Here is a 15,632-nt window from a genome sequence, read left to right on the forward strand (position 1 = left end):
GTTTAGCTATGTTATCACAGGGTATAAAACAAAAGCTAACTTCAACTTGCTTTATTAGAGTCAGCATAGCAAAAGTATTATTTCAGCACATTATCCACTTGAGAAGTGAGAGTTCACATTGCTTTGTGTTTGTGAGTCTGATTCACACTGACCACATTTTGGGCACTTACTAATCCACTTGTGCCTCCTGGCCGTGGCAGCAGGGCAGCCCAGACTTCAGGGACTGAGTTGGTAGAAAAACAAAGGACGTGGAGAAATGTGGGGAAGAACAGAGCCAGGTCGAAGAGCGTATGGTTAGGGTTTGGAAGGAGCAGTGGAAACACCTGTTCAGTATGGATGGAGGGCAGAGGCCCAGAGGGCCTTGGAATGCAGCTTCTGTGTTTGCCCTTCAGCGATGAAGAACTGTGTCAGAGTTTCCTGAGTGAAAATGACTGGAGTATCTTTCGGAGGGATCTGCTGCGGTTGCTGGTGGAGCCCCTCAAAAAGAAGCCATTCATCCCGATCCAGACCAAGAAGAAAGAGATCTACAACCCTAAGTCTTTGTTACTGGATCTGTGTAGCCTTGACAAGAAGGTGAGACAGCGCTATCCTGTTTTTATGGCGCCCCGGAAATACCTGCCTCCCTTGAAGATTGTCCAAACCATCTCAGCACCCCGGCACAAAGTCCAAGAACTCTTACCTCAGTATAAAAACGCAGGGGTCCTTATTTAGAGGGAATAAAGCACATTTGGATTGGCATCTTCGTTCTCTGCATGACCCCTGTGGGAGTCACAGGTATAGGATGGGGAAGGCTGGAGGACCCAGTTCAGAAACAGAGAGGCATGGTCTCCCTTGACACTTGAGGACAGGAATGAGGACACAGACAGCCAGGAGGCTGGGGTGTGTCTATTACCAGGGAACTAGTATCACCGTTCCCCATCTAGAAGGAGTTCCATCACCCCAATCGGTGGATGCTGTGCCAGCAACCAAGGCAAGCCAACTGTTGCCAGTCCACACACATTTAAGGAAATTTGCCAGTCCACACACGTTTAAGGAAATCAAGAAACCTAATATTTTAGAGTATTCCTACTGGTTTTTTTTTTAAACATTTATTTATTTATTACATATACATCTTTCTGCCTGCATGTATGCACCAGAAGAGGGCACCAGACCTGATTATAGATGGTTGTGAGCCACCATGTGGTTGCTGGGATTTGAACTCAGGACCTCTGGAAGAACAGACAGTGCTCTTAACCGCTGAGCCATCTCTCCAGCCCCCTACTGGGGTTTTTTTTTAAAGCATGAGAAACTAATTTAAAATAATTTAAAGAAAACACATATGGAATATGTTGGGCCTACCAGCTGTGGATGAGTCCTCTCTGGTTGAATGGCAAGGGTGGCATCCTATGATGGCCCAGGCTCACCAGTGACAAGCAGGCAGTAGAGACAGAGTTCAGGAAGACTCCACGGTCCTCTCCTACTCCTTATTTTGGGCCATCTGTTCCCATACAGCCCCAACACCACAGACTAATCACCATGCCGCCTCTCCACATGAGCACACCAAGGCCTGAAAGAGAACACAGGAGTCTCTCACACCCCATGGCTATGGCCACTCATACTCCTCAACCTAGCAAGGAAAAACCTGGACCCTGGCCTTTAAGTCAGGAGCCCTGGGGAGCCTGGCTTTGTCCCTCCCTAGGGCCCCTTGAGTAACATGAGTCAGTCTAGTGCCTGTATGTCTGTCTTCCCCAGTAGTGAACCGTGAGGTTGACAGGCTCAATGGACTGCATAAAGTAGGAATTGACTATAGTTTTACGAGATATGTTCAACAGTGGAAGCGCTTGCCTTACAAACCACTTCCTTGGGCACTCAATTGGAGGAACAGAATTTTTTTTTCTCAGAAGAGTATAGATGTTATAGAGAAATGGTTCTGTGATGGAATCCTGGTTCACATCCAGACAGAGCACACCAGGCCAGTGCAGTTCCACATGAGAGAAGTTTATTGTGAGGGGAGGGGACAAAAGGGAGCGAGGGAGACGAAGGGGGAAAGGAGAGAGAAGGAGGAGGGCGGAGGTCAGGAAGGCTCTGTCTTTTATTTAGGCTGTGACCTAATCACTCGCAGGTAAAGGTGGGAGGTGAACCAAATGGACGCTGGGAATGTATGGCAATTGCCATGGCAACAGGTGGGGGGGCTGTCGCCTATGGGTGACCTTACCATCATCACTGGGTCAGAGGCAATCTGCAATCAATCATGAAGCCAGTTGGACAAATGGACATAAGGGTTTTAACTTCTCCAGTGACTTTAGAGTCACGAAATCAGGGACACCTAACCAGGGTGAGGTGACATATACTGTAATCCTTGCACTGGGGAGAGAGGTAGGAGGGACAGGGGTGTCCTTGTTAGTTTTGTCGTCAACTTGACACACCTGGGAACAGGGACCTTCAACTGAAGAACTGCCTTGATTGGCCTTCAGGCATATCTGTGGGACATTTTCTTGATTGTTATGAGGGTTCAGCCCAGGGTGTGTGTTGCCATCCCTGGGCCTGTGGGCTTGGGCTGTATAAGAAAGGTGTTTGACCATGGTGACCCTGGAGGCAGCATTTCTCCATCATCCCTGCTTCAGTTTCTGCCCCTGGGTCTTGCCTTTGGTGTCCCTGGATGATGCGCTGTGACCTCAAAGCCAAGTAAGCTCTTTATTTCCTCAAGCCGTTTGTAGTCATGCTGCCAAGAAACTAGGACAAGGAGTTCAAGGTCACCCACTACACAGTGACTTGGAGGACAGCCTGGGCTAGGTGAGACCCTGTCAACACAAAGCGTCAGCAGTCCCAAGGAGCAGACTATGACCCACAAAGACGAGGTACCACTGTCCGGAGCCTAGATAAGTGGGATGCCTTATTAGGGATCTCGTTGGGTTGTGGTTGATGGCTCAGAAATGGTGGCGTAGATGTCTTCATTCATGGGCTATGAGCTTTTGAGGCAGTTGCTCTGAGGCAGCTAAGAGGAGGATAAGAAAGTGTGTGTCGTTCTCTAGACCAGGGCTCTGTAGCCAGCGTACAGAGCCAGAGGGTACGTTAGGCTTCGTAGACCCTACAGTCCATCTTAGAGTCAGCTTCACCTCCGGGAAGAAACAGTAGAAAATAAGTAAACAAGAGATCATGGCTGGTGAAGACAAAGCAGGAGGGAGTTTGGACCCGACCCACAGGCCATAGTTTGCTGCTCTCCACAAAGGTAGCTGGTGGCCTTGAAGGTTCTTGAACAGATGTAATTTGGCCAGAGAAGAGAAGAATGGCTCCTAGGAATCGTGCACCCACAGGACAGCCATCTTGCTAAGTATCTGACTGTGGGATCCTGTGATCCGCTGGCTCCTGCCAGCTCTTTCCCTTTGGGCTGTTGTGGTGACACATGCACAAGAAGGTAATGCCATCAGGACATTTGTGTCCTACTTCTTGGGAAGTGAGAGAAAAGCTTCCAGAATGTTCTCCCAACATGTTCTCTGTGGCAACGATGGGTAAGAAATGGACTTAAAACTGTGTATGGTAGCACACAGCTAATCACCAAACTCTGGAGGCCTCACTGGACAATATAGAGACCCTGGCTCAAAAGTCAAAATGACGAAGGAGAACCGAGGGCAAGGGCAGGAAAGGGGGTTAAAGAGAGGAGAGAGAAGCTAGAAGAGGAAGGGCATCCTGGGTAAGAGTCCTGAGTGAGGACATGTCATAGGGTGTTCAGGACTCACAGAGAGCAGAATACAGTTCTCTGAGTCCCCAGGGCAGTGACAGGGACTTGGAGGGACGAAATCCGCAGAGGTGGATGTCCTCTCCACAGACAGCAGGGAACTCCTGAGTGGCTGCTTCCATGAAGTCAGTGACCACGCATGCTTGGTTGGGTAATGTGAGCCATCTTCTCTACCCCACCACCCTAAGGTCAAACACAGGGCAAGTGCTTGGTACACAGCAGAGGTGGTCAGTACCATTTAATCAGGAGCCCTAACACCAGGGATGGCTTCCCTCACCAAAGGGGACCAGACATCAGAGCTGAGCCTGACAGTCAGCAGCATTAAAAGCCATCAGCAACTGATCTGCAGTGCAGGGGGCCAAGCCAGCATCTCAGCCCACCCCACCATCTTCTCTAATGACCCTGCCGATGTCCACATTAAGAGGTCAGAGGTATCACTTGCCTGTTGGCAGACAATGGGAAAGGGTGCTGCTTAAAACATCAGTGGGGGGGTTGGGGATTTAGCTCAGTGGTAGAGCGCTTGCCTAGCAAGCGCAAGGCCCTGGGTTCGGTCCTCAGCTCCGACAAAAAAAAAAAAAAAAAAAAAAAAATCAGTGGGGAAGGTGGGTGGGGACAGTCAGAGTAGGACAACTTCTAAGCTTCTGAGCTGTGGGCTATAGAAAGGGCCGGCTCCCAAACCTCTGCCTCTCTATACCCTGCCCCTGCCTGAAGCAGTCTGCAGTGTACATACGAGGCCAGTGCCACGCAAGGAGGATGAATCAGACTTATTCAGGAGAGATTGTTCAGAAGGTAGATACGATATGATGCCCCCTGGCACAAGTGTTAGCAAGAGATGATGGTTTCACACTGCAGAGGTCTGACTGCAGACACAAGAACAGGACTGAAGTTCCAGGAAAACCAAGTTCCTATTCCTGAGAAAAGGAAAGGCGCTGGGCCCGGTGGAATATCACTGTACTTGGGGAGGCTTGAGGAGGCTGAAGCAAGAGGCTCACAAGTCTGAGGCTACCCTGGGCTACACAATGAGACCCTGTCTCAAAAATAAACAAAAGACAAACAGCAAGAGAAGGTTCCGGGCTTAGGCATGAGTGTGTGTGATACCGTGTAGAGGTGTTCTGGTCTGGTTCCCACTATAATGAAGCATTGCAGGTTGATTTAGAACAAAAAGTAATTTATTTTGTTCATGGTTTTCAAAGCTGAAAGTCAAAGTAGCCATGTTGAGGTCCACCCTGGCTGCTCACGTGACAGCTAACATTACGACGGCAGGAGTCCAAGAGGGAGGTCATGCAGTGAGATAGGACAGACCAGGCTTGGCCCAGCCATTTATGTTCTTGAAAGAACAGCTGGGGTTCATGAAAGCTACCTTAGTGCTGGGGTGGTAATGCACACCTTTAGCCCAGCCCTGGGGAGGCAGAGGCAGGTGGATCTTTGTGAGTTCCAGGCCAGCCAGGGCTACATTGTGAGACCGAGCTACCTTTATCTCTTGAGGGTAGCATCTGCCCAAATAATCCAGGGGCCTCCCACGTGACCCTACCTCTTGATTATTTTAAGACAGGACAGCCTGGGCTGAAAACTCACTGCGAGCCAGGATATGCCCTCCAATTCCACTCTTCTTGCCTTGACCTGAGTTACTGGGGCTACAGGCCTGAGCCGACATGTTTAGTTGTATGCGATGCTAGTGAGCTAGCCTGGGGCTGCAGGCTAGGCAAGCACCCCACTACTGAGCTATAACCCCATTCCATAAGTCCCACTTGACTCTTCACATTGCCGCAGTAGGACAGAGCTTCCAACACACGAACCCACAGGGACAGACTCAGACTAAACCATAGCAAAAGGCTGACACCTTGAAAGTATCTTGTTAACCTGGAGGCATTATTCAGTTTTTTAGAGGGAGAGCCTGAGACCCAGGAAGGCAAAAGCTTGCCTGTTGGGTGGCTGAGCCAGGCAGCCTGTGCGCCTTTCCCCATGCTGCCCACTCCTGGTTAGTCAGCTTTTGAGTGTGTGTGCACTGCTATGCTACTGTTACTCATCTCTCCCCAGCGAGCCACCTGTTTTCTAGAGAGAGATTCTGTGTACCCAGCCTCGAGACTGCACGAGACAGAAAGCGCCCACCCTCCGCCATGATCTCCCATATGTAAGTAGGCACACCCAGCCAAAAATAGAGGCCCCTGGCAGTCAAAGCTTCCACTGTTTGGGGTAAATGGGAAAACCCATTTGAGAAACAAACAGACCAAGTGTTGCCAGTGTTTATTATAGGGAGTGTTTTAAGAGCCCATCTTGGGGCTGGAAGCAAACGTATTGGGTAAGTCTCTAGTCCTTGTTGCAAGGGGGGAGGGGTAACCTTACCTTCCAGCCCTGGGAACCCTGATGGGTGAGGTGGGAAGCTTTGGGACAGCACAGGTCACTTTGCGATGGTGCCTTGCTGCTGTTAGGGATGTCACATCTTTAACAAGGGACTTAGTTGCAGGCCTGTCACTGGTGCTGTGGGATGACCACAGTTTCTAGTGGCCGAGGAGTGGGACCAAAGCTGGAAGAGAGGTATTCGTGGGTGCTTCAGGGCTGTGTGACCTTTGGGAACCAATATGGGAGAACGAGAGAGAGCTGGGGCAGCAAGAGGAGACAGCACTATGGGACTTTTCCTTTCCTAGGACTTAATACTCTCCTCTGTCATGTGTGGCCGCCACTTTGCATTCTGTTGCTAGGCTAAAACCCTCTGATCAAAACCAAGTTGGAAAGGGTTCATTTTAGCTTCCTGGCCCATGTCAAGGGAAGCCAGGGCCAGGGCTAGAGGTCAGAAGTAAAGCAGGGGCTGGGGGGAGGAGGGGCACTGCTCACTGGAATGCTCAGCTTGCTTTGTATATAACTCAGAGCAGGAGTGAAACCGCCCCCCAGTGGGCGGGGCCTCCCACCTCAATCAAGAACATCCCCACAGATATGGCCACAGGTCAATCTGAGGGACGCAATTCTTCAGCTGAAGGATTCCCTTCCCAGGTGACTCTAGTTTGTGTCAAGTCGACAGCTGAAGCTAACTATGACGTTTTCATGCCCCCACTTATGTTCTTACCTACCCCACCCCCCAACACATAAATCAAGATGAAAAGTAGCCTGAGAGTGAAGCCGCCTGAGGGTTAGAGACAACTGTTTCCTGATTTAATAGCTGCCTCGTGTTATGTAAACCAATCTCCTTTTCTTGGGGATTAATGAATTCTTTGATCTATTTTGAAATTACTTAGAAAAAAATCTTATTTTGAAAATTACAGTAACAGTTGGATGACTGAAAAGATAGCTCAGTGGTTAACATGGTTGCATGAGGATCAGAGTCCCTAGAACTGGCCACACTAAGAGGCCATGGCTGCCTCCCTTCATGGCAGCCTGGGAAGGCAGAGACCCGACCCGGAATCCCCATATGGAGGAGCTCTGGGTTTGATTGAGAGAGCCTGAGAGATGAAGATGGAGCTGAATTCCACATCAGCCTTGGGCCTCTACATGCACTGCACAGCCTGAACATGTCCTGCAGATACACATGCACACAGACACGTGCCCGCAGCCTTGGGCCTCTACATGCACTGCACAGCCTGAACATGTCCTGCAGATACACATGCACACAGACACGTGCCCGCAGCCTTGGGCCTCTACATGCACTGCACAGCCTGAACATGTCCTGCAGATACACATGCACACAGACACGTGCCCGCAGCCTTGGGCCTCTACATGCACTGCACAGCCTGAACATGTCCTGCAGATACACATGCACACAGACACGTGCCCGCAGCACGTCTCGCACACATACTTGTGTACATATATATACATACAACACACAGAGAAAAATGGACAAAGGAAGAATAGCAGTTGGCGAATCTGGGTGAAAGGTGTTCAGGAGTCCTTTGACCCACGCTTGCAGCTCAAAAGTTATTTCAAGTTATAAATGGAAACCACATAAAAGTTACCGTCTTAACCATATATGTTAGCTATATATATTTAAAACAAGCTCTGGTTGGCCTCTGACTCAAGATCCTCCTGCCTCAGCCTCCCTTGTACTAGGATTACAGGCACCGGTCGCCACACCCAGTGTCATCTTACCTATTTTAAGTGTACACCAGCATGAAGTACATTCAATCCCTTCAAAAACAAAACAAAAGCAAAAACAATAAAAAAAAAAATGAAAACAAAACAAACCCAGCCAAACAGCAAAACACTACCGTGGTTAATTCACACCATTATGTAACTGTCCAGTCCCCTGGACTGGAGTGTTCAGCACAGTGCCCATAGCTAACATAAGGTCTGGACTCCAGTGTGGATGATTAAGCCTCTGAAAAATGTCCCATCTGGTGAGGGATGCTGATAAGCTGTGGTGGTTTGAATGAAAATGGCCCGCATAGGCTAATAGGGTGTGGCACTATTGGTAAGTACAGCCTTGTTGGAGGAAGTGTGTCACTGGGAGTAGGCTTTGGGGTTTCAGAAGCCCAAGCCAGGCCCATTGGCACTCCCTCTTCCTGCGGCCTGTGGATCTGTAGAACTCTCAAGCTCCTCCTTCAGTACAAAGTCTGCCTGCATGCTATACACCAGTAACGGACTAAACCTCTGAACTGCAAGCCAGCCCCAGTTAAATGTTTTCCTTTGTAAGAGTTGCCATGGTTGGGCTGGAGAGATGGCTCAGTGGTTAAGAGCACTGACTGCTCTTCCAGAGGTCCTGAGTTCAAATCCCAGCAACCACATAGATGGTTCACAACCATCTGTAATGGAAGCTGATGCTCTTCTGGTGTGTCTGAATGAAGACAGCAGCAGTGTACACGTATACATAAATAAATCTTAAAAAAAAAAAAAGAGGAGTTGCCACGGTCATGGTGTCTCTCCATAGCAATAAAACCCTAACTAAGAAGTTGGTACTAGGAGTGGGGTAGTGCTATGATAGACTTGACTGTGCTCTTGTTTGGAGGAATGTGAACTTGGGCACTTTGGACTAGAAAAGTAATCAAATGCTTCAAGCAGGTCTTAATGGGCCATCCTAGAAGGGACATAGAAGACAGTGGTGCTGAGGGTGACTTGAACCATGTAGGCCTGGCTCAAGAGGTTTCAGAGAATAATTTCAGTATGTGGCCTAGACTATTCTTGTGATATTTTGGCAAAGAATGTGTCTGCATTCTGCCCTTGTCCAAAAAAAATTTTTTTTTGCCTGAAATTCAATCGAAGAGTTATTAACAGCTTTGGTAGAGATTCTCAATACAGCCTGGGGTTGACTGTGTCATGTGGTTATTAGTAGCAGATCTATAATGAAAAGGAGCAATCTGAGCAAGGAAAAATAACAAAATGTACAGTTTGTAGATAAAGTGGGCACCAGGATCTGTAGATGGATTAAAGAAAAGCCCGATGCTAAGTGGAATGCAGGGAGCGGTGATCTCAGAGCGAGATCCCACCCAACTTACGAAAAGGAATTAAAGAGAAGCTTAGGGCTGAGGTTTGGATCTTTAATCTCAGCACTCCAGAGGCAGAGGTAGGCAGTTTGAGGCCAGTCTGGTCTACAGAGGGAACAGCCAACCATGCACAGTGAAGGAAACCATCTAAACCAAAAAGCAAGAGAAGATGTGTGTATATAATAGGACAAGAGGGCCACGTCAGGTCCCAGCAAGCAGCAGAACGTGGCAGCCTTGCCCCTGTGGTTCTGGCCTTAGAGTCAAGGACAGAAGGAAGGGGTTATGGAATCTCCCTCCATGACCGAGGGAAGCCATCGAGGTCAGGAGTGTGTCAGGGGTGTGCATGCGATGGAGGCCTAGTGAGGACATTGTGTAAGGCTTCAAGGTGAAGCCACGGTGTGGGAGATGCCAGAGTCGTGGGACACCCGCTGAGGAAGCTGCTAACAGGGAGTAAAACCTGCCCAAGAGAGAGAAGTGTGCTGCAGTCAACCAAGCTGCGATCTGGAGCGCTTTGACATCAGACATGCAGAGGTGCAGAGTTTGGAGTTTCCCTGCTGGGTTTTGGTCTTGCTTTGGTCTAGTGTCCTCCATTTTGAAACTGTAATGTATATCCTGTGCCATTGTATGTTGGAAGTGTGCTTTTTGATTTTGATTTTATAGGGTTTACAGTCAAGAGATTGTGAGTCTCGGAAGAAATGTCGGATTTTTAAATGGTGTTGAGACTGATAGACGATGGGGGATTTTGGAGTTAGACAAGGCTTTTTGCACTATGGTATGGCTATGGGCCTCACAGGGCTAGGGACGAGAATCTGGTGGTTTGAATGAAATGGCCCTGCAGGCTCATAGGGAGTGGTGCTATTGGGAGGCGTGGCCTTGTTGGCGGTGTGTCACAGGGGTTAGGCTTTGGTGTTTCAGAAGCCCAGACTACTCTCAGTGGTTTGCTTTCCTCCTTGCTGCCTGCAGAGCTGGTTAGAGAACTCTCAGCTTCTCTCCAGCACCTGTGCCTACCCGCATACCAATGCTTCCCACCATGACCATAATAGACGAAGTTTTTCTTTTTTTTTTTTTTTTTTTTTCTTTTTTTCGGAGCTGGGGACCGAACCCAGGGCCTTGCGCTTGCTAGGCAAGTGCTCTACCGCTGAGCTAAATCCCCAACCCCAGACGAAGTTTTTCAAACAGTAAGCCAGCCCCAGTTGAATGTTTTCCTTTGCAAGAGTTGCCTTGGCCACAGTATGTTGTTCAACAACAATAAAATCCTAACCCAAAGATATGGGGGAAGCAAGACATGGGCAAGGACCGGGAGTGTCTGCAAATCTCTGTACCTTCTGCTCAGTTTTGCTGTGAACTAAAACTTTTTTTTTTTTTAAAAGGAATTCGGTAACTGTGGCCTTTAACATCCAAATAAATAGGTCCTGTAATTATAATATAGAAATGTCTATACACAAAGAGAGATTAATTTTGGCAAGAATTGTTCTGAGGCCTAGAAAGATGGCTCAGGGGCTGCAGAGATGGCTCAGTGGTTAAGAGCACTGACTGCTCTTCCAGAGGTCCTGAGTTCAAATCCCAGCAACCACACGGTGACTCACAGCCATCTGTAATGGGATCTGATGGCCTCTTCTGGTGTGTCTGAAGACAGCTGCAGTGTACTCACATAAATAAAAAATACATCTTTAAAAAAAAAGAAAAAAGAAAAGAAAGAGATAGATAGATAGATAGATAGATAGATAGATAGATAGATAGATAGATAGATGGCTCAGGGGTTAAGAACACTTGATTATTCTCTAGAGGGCCAGGTTTGGTCCTCACACCTACGTCAAGCGGCTCATACATTTACAACTCGAGCTCCAGGGACTCTGATGCCGTCTTCTGGCTCCTACAGGCACCTGCACACATGTGGTGCACATAGACCACTTACCTGTCACAGTTTTGGTTCCTCCTGAATGGCATTTCTCAGCCTTGTTTGGATGTCCATGTCCCAATACTTTCGGGGATTACAGGGCAGTTACTTTGTAGAATGTCCTTTGGACTTACATGGTATTCTTCTGTGATTAGATTTAGCATATGCATTTGGCAGATGGGAAACCCCAAGAGTGGCATTTTGGGTTGTCCCTGCTCCCCGCACCCTGTCCCACCATCCATGTTTCTGCTGGCTGTTGAACTTAGGCCCCATGCCTGCTGGATAAGCACTCTGCCACTGAGCTACATCCCGAGTTCCTTTTCTTTCTCATTTGCAGACAAGGTTGACTAGGCCAGCTTCAAACTTAAAAAGCTCATATGTCAGCCTCCTGGGCAGCTGGGATTGGAGGCAGGTGCTGCCAATTCCTGCTACTCTGTTTTTCTATTGGTCCCTAGGATACAAAGGATTTCAGTGTCTCCCTCTGCTGGTGATAGTATCTTGCCTTAAGATCACTCTTCTCTTTTTATTAAAACAGAACAGAAACCCATGTGACATTATCATTTAGGCCTGCAATATTGAAGTGCTATTGTACACTAGTATGAAGCACTTATGTTGTTATGCAATGAGCCCTAGAATTTTATCTAAAAACTCTGGAACTCCATGCTCATCACACGCACACATCATGGAGGGAAAATGCTTAAAAATTATACACTCAAAAAGACAAAAAAAAATTTTTTTTCTCAGGAGTGAAGCTAACTTCCCTGTAATGTCTGTCACTCCATCCATGACCAAGGCTGACTCAGCTGACTTGGCTCTGTGTCCCGACTGCTAAAATGACATGCTTGGTAAAGAGATGTAACCTCCCCTAATAAACAAGGTTTTCAAGTCAAGGGTGTAAGAGTGGCTTCAGTCCCTTACTAGAACTTCCAAACATGCTCTCATGTAGTTAGAGTTTTGGCCAGCTGGAAGCCATTTTAAATTGGCTTCTGTCATTTTGGTGTGTCCTCATCATCTTAAAAAGAAAAAAAAACAAAAAACAAGAAACAAAATGTCAGGATGATCCTACACTTTCCCTGTTTATAAACCTAGAATTAACATTTTCTCCTAAGATCACCGACTCTTTAGAAAAATATTCTGGAAGGAAGCTAGGTCCTGATTTCTGTTGTTGATGGAAGATGGCTTTGAACGGGCCCAGCATTACCTGGAAAGGCAAACTTTGTTGCTCCTTCAGACCCCAGGTGGATAACCTCTGCCCCAGGCCAGAAATGTGAACTACCCCAAGAAACACCTCCACCCGAGTGCAGTTTAAAAATCCCCGCACTGCCATTTCAGATAACCGAGCCTTATCTGGGTGTGTGGTGTTGCATCTGACCTTGTCCACGCCTCTGGTTTGGACAGTCACAAGGAAACTTGTTTGGAAAAGCCTGGCTCTTTAGTGGGTGCGTAAACCAGCCGGTTGCACAAAGCAACAATCCAAAAATCCTGCTCCCTGGCAGGAAATTGACGTGTCCTATGGCTGCAGTGTAATTTATATGTGGCTTTGAGGACTAGTGGCTCAGGTGGCAGGAGAGGTCTGCAGGGGTCATTGTAGGGTTTCAGTCAAGCTTGCAGAAGCACAGGGAACTGCGAATCTCAAGGTAAACTCTCACCCTGGATTGTCCAGGGAGGCAGAGAAGAAGGCACAGAAGGAATAGAGTTCAGTTTTAAAAGAAGGTTTTGTTTATTTTTTAATATGTGTATTACAGGAAACAAAACACAAGAGGGCAAGAACAAAGTCACCCAGTCACAAGCAGCTCAGCTCGGTGTGTCGTTCTAGATCTTGCAGGTGTACATACACTTGGGTAATGGAGATTATACAGTATGTACCATGCTTCCCCACATTGTGAATATTCACCAACTAAAAACCACGTGCCACACGAGGATTTGATAGCCAAGAATACACCATGCCATCTCAATCTGTCAGACAAAATTGTAATCTTGTCTTCCTTGGCAAAAGAAACTTCATAGAAGACAAAAACGGCAGCAGGCCTCTAGATAGACGTACTGGCAAAGTTACAACTGAATTCTGCATTCGCTCAGTGCTCAGCTCACAAGGAAACACAAAGCAACAGACCACACTAAGTCTAGCATTCCTAAGCTCATCATCAGATCTAGACACTAACATATGCAGAAGGGGTGTTCCCCGATCAAGAAATGTATTCCCATGGAGCAGCTGGGAGATGCACCCACAGTGGGGGGCTCTCAGAATGTCAGTCTCCACACAGCTGCAGACCTCACCCCGAGAGCCTCTCTGCCCCTCCAGTCATCCTAGCAACATGAATTTCCCCACACTGTCCAGACATGGCTTACCAGTTCCATGTTCAAGAGGAACCCTCTGTCAGTTCTGCCATATCATTAGCTACACTTTAGCCATGTGCACTCCTTTAGGACATAACGTTCAGATGAGGAATGAACTCTGCACAATGAACACAAGTATTTTCCCGAGATGCACATAGGGCCCCTGGGTACAGACAGCTGTCTTCTGGATGTAGTAGTACTACAGTCTCTCCCTCTCCCATCCTCTTCTCTGCACAACTCCTAAGCGCAGATGATGCTAGTGAGACCATAACAAAGACCAGCCTGACTTCTAGTGACTCTTGCTACTGCTAACATCCTTTAGGCCTGGGACTATTTCTAATGCCTGGCAACTGGTTAACTGAAATGCAAATCTAACCGGTTCTAGACAGCTTGAGCCAACAGCTACAGTGCCCTTTTCTCAGCACTAGTCTTTGCCCTAGCCCACCTCCACCACCTGGTAACAGCATCTGCTCAAAGGCCAACTTTGCCCTCCACTTCCCCGGTGTGACCATTCCTATGAAATAAAACAATCTAAAAAGTGGTGTTACCATGGTGTGCAGTTTTACATTTACACATTACTGTATGCATGAGGCTAAAAGACAAGTTGTGAATGACTTCTCCTATCATGTGGATCCTGGAAATCAAGCTCAGGTCACAAGCTTGGTGACAAGCACCTTTCCATGCCGAGCCACCCTGCCATTTCATCATGCACACTTTCTTACTGATTTGAGACAAAGTTCATAGATAGCACTGGCTGAACCGGAACAGAGATCCACCTGCCTCAGCCTAGAATTAAAGGTGTGCTCTACCACACCAAGACTATTAATGCACCTCTGAAGACTATCTAGAGACTGATGTTCCCAATACGCACTTCCGTTTCCCCAGCATGAGTACACTACTGTGGATACACTGTACACCTAACAAAGGCTGCAGTCAGAAACTGCCTTCTCAACACCAAGGTTCCGGTCTAGCCCCTCTTCCTGTTCTCTCCACCCAGGGGTCACGTGTGCAACTGCCATGTCTTTGTGCAGAGATGAACATTTTCATTTCCTAAATGGTTTTATGAGTTTTTTTCTACAAATTTTCACGCAATTTACAAACATGTCTGTTCACTCACTTTACTTTGTCACACACTGGCACCTCTTTACTGTCTAGGAAGACTGGGTGCTGCATATTTGGACACATCATCTATACATTGCAAAATCAGATGCACAGATATAAGGAACAATGGCTAATCTTGCATTACCAAACTTACATTAGCATTGGGCCCTTCATTCCTCTTCTTTCTCCCTCCTCCCAAACCCTCGCAAGCAAGGCTGCATTGCTCAGAAGCGGTTTTCTCTTTCTAGTTTCAAAAGACAGCATTCCATGAGTTTAAACAGGAGAAGCTACAACATGTGTTATTTACTATGTCTACTTTAACATACTTTGTGCACTTCTAAACACCTAGAAGGACTAGATGTTTCAGATGAGGACCTAAATTTGTCCCCTATATACATAGTAGTGTTGAAACCACACACATGTAACTTGTTAGGTCTCAAAGTGTCTTCTGGTGAGAATATTCTGGTCTCCGACCTTTCTTCCCCTCCAGCCCCTCTCCTGTGTCCTGTGACACGGGCACCTGTCACTCGGATGATACACTTTCACAACTCTTCAGAAGACAACCTTGCTATGAACTAACAGAGTATACAGAATGTGTGAGGTGACGAACTACTTTTGTCATACATTGGCAACCTCTTTAATACCTAGAGACTAGATATCCTAGGACTCATTAGTCCAGTATGTACAATATAATACAGTATAGCGGTTACATGAGATGCACACAGCATACAGGGTGACGGGTAAGCTAGAGATGTCTAGCACTAATGGAATCTTTTTGCAGTTTCTTCCCTCCCACCTCCTCAATCCACTGAACAAGTACAGCCAGTACACTGTTCTCAGAGGTGGGTTAACAATTCTACCTCTACACACACTATTTCTCCAGTTTTAAAAAACTATATACACAAAATATTCTACTATGTGTACTTTTAAATGTATCAAGCACTTTCAAATACCTAGAAAGACTGGATGCTTCATGTAAGAACTGCTATTCACATGGCATTGGTAAATAAAAACTAGGCAAAGCAATGGATATTATCTGAGGTATCTTCTAAATATAACCATTTGGGCTTTGACCCACTTTCTTTTCCCCTCTCTCTGCCTTCAAACCAGTAGACAAATATAGGCATGTGTAATGTCAGAAACAGCTGAACAAATTCCTATCCCCAAGTCATTT

General features: G+C 47.1%; 1 protein-coding gene across 5 annotated transcripts in view; it reads left to right on the forward strand.

The window, feature by feature from the left end:
• The window catches only part of Cnbd2 (cyclic nucleotide binding domain containing 2), a 78,426-nt gene extending 65,033 nt beyond the window's left edge, over positions 1-13,393 (forward strand). For 4 of the 5 annotated variants that reach the window (XM_063283375.1, XM_063283374.1, XM_039104613.2 and 1 more), the window contains one exon: positions 393-13,393. In XM_063283375.1, the coding sequence (XP_063139445.1) occupies positions 393-711 (319 nt within the window). In that variant the 3' untranslated portion in view covers positions 712-13,393. The remainder of the gene's footprint in view (positions 1-392) is intronic. The other variant, NM_001304368.1, reaches the window with a different exon arrangement.
• Positions 13,394-15,632: the final 2,239 nt, after the last annotated feature.

The sequence above is a fragment of the Rattus norvegicus genome, chromosome 3 (genome assembly GCF_036323735.1).
Source record: "Rattus norvegicus strain BN/NHsdMcwi chromosome 3, GRCr8, whole genome shotgun sequence".
Classification (NCBI taxonomy): domain Eukaryota; kingdom Metazoa; phylum Chordata; class Mammalia; order Rodentia; family Muridae; genus Rattus; species Rattus norvegicus.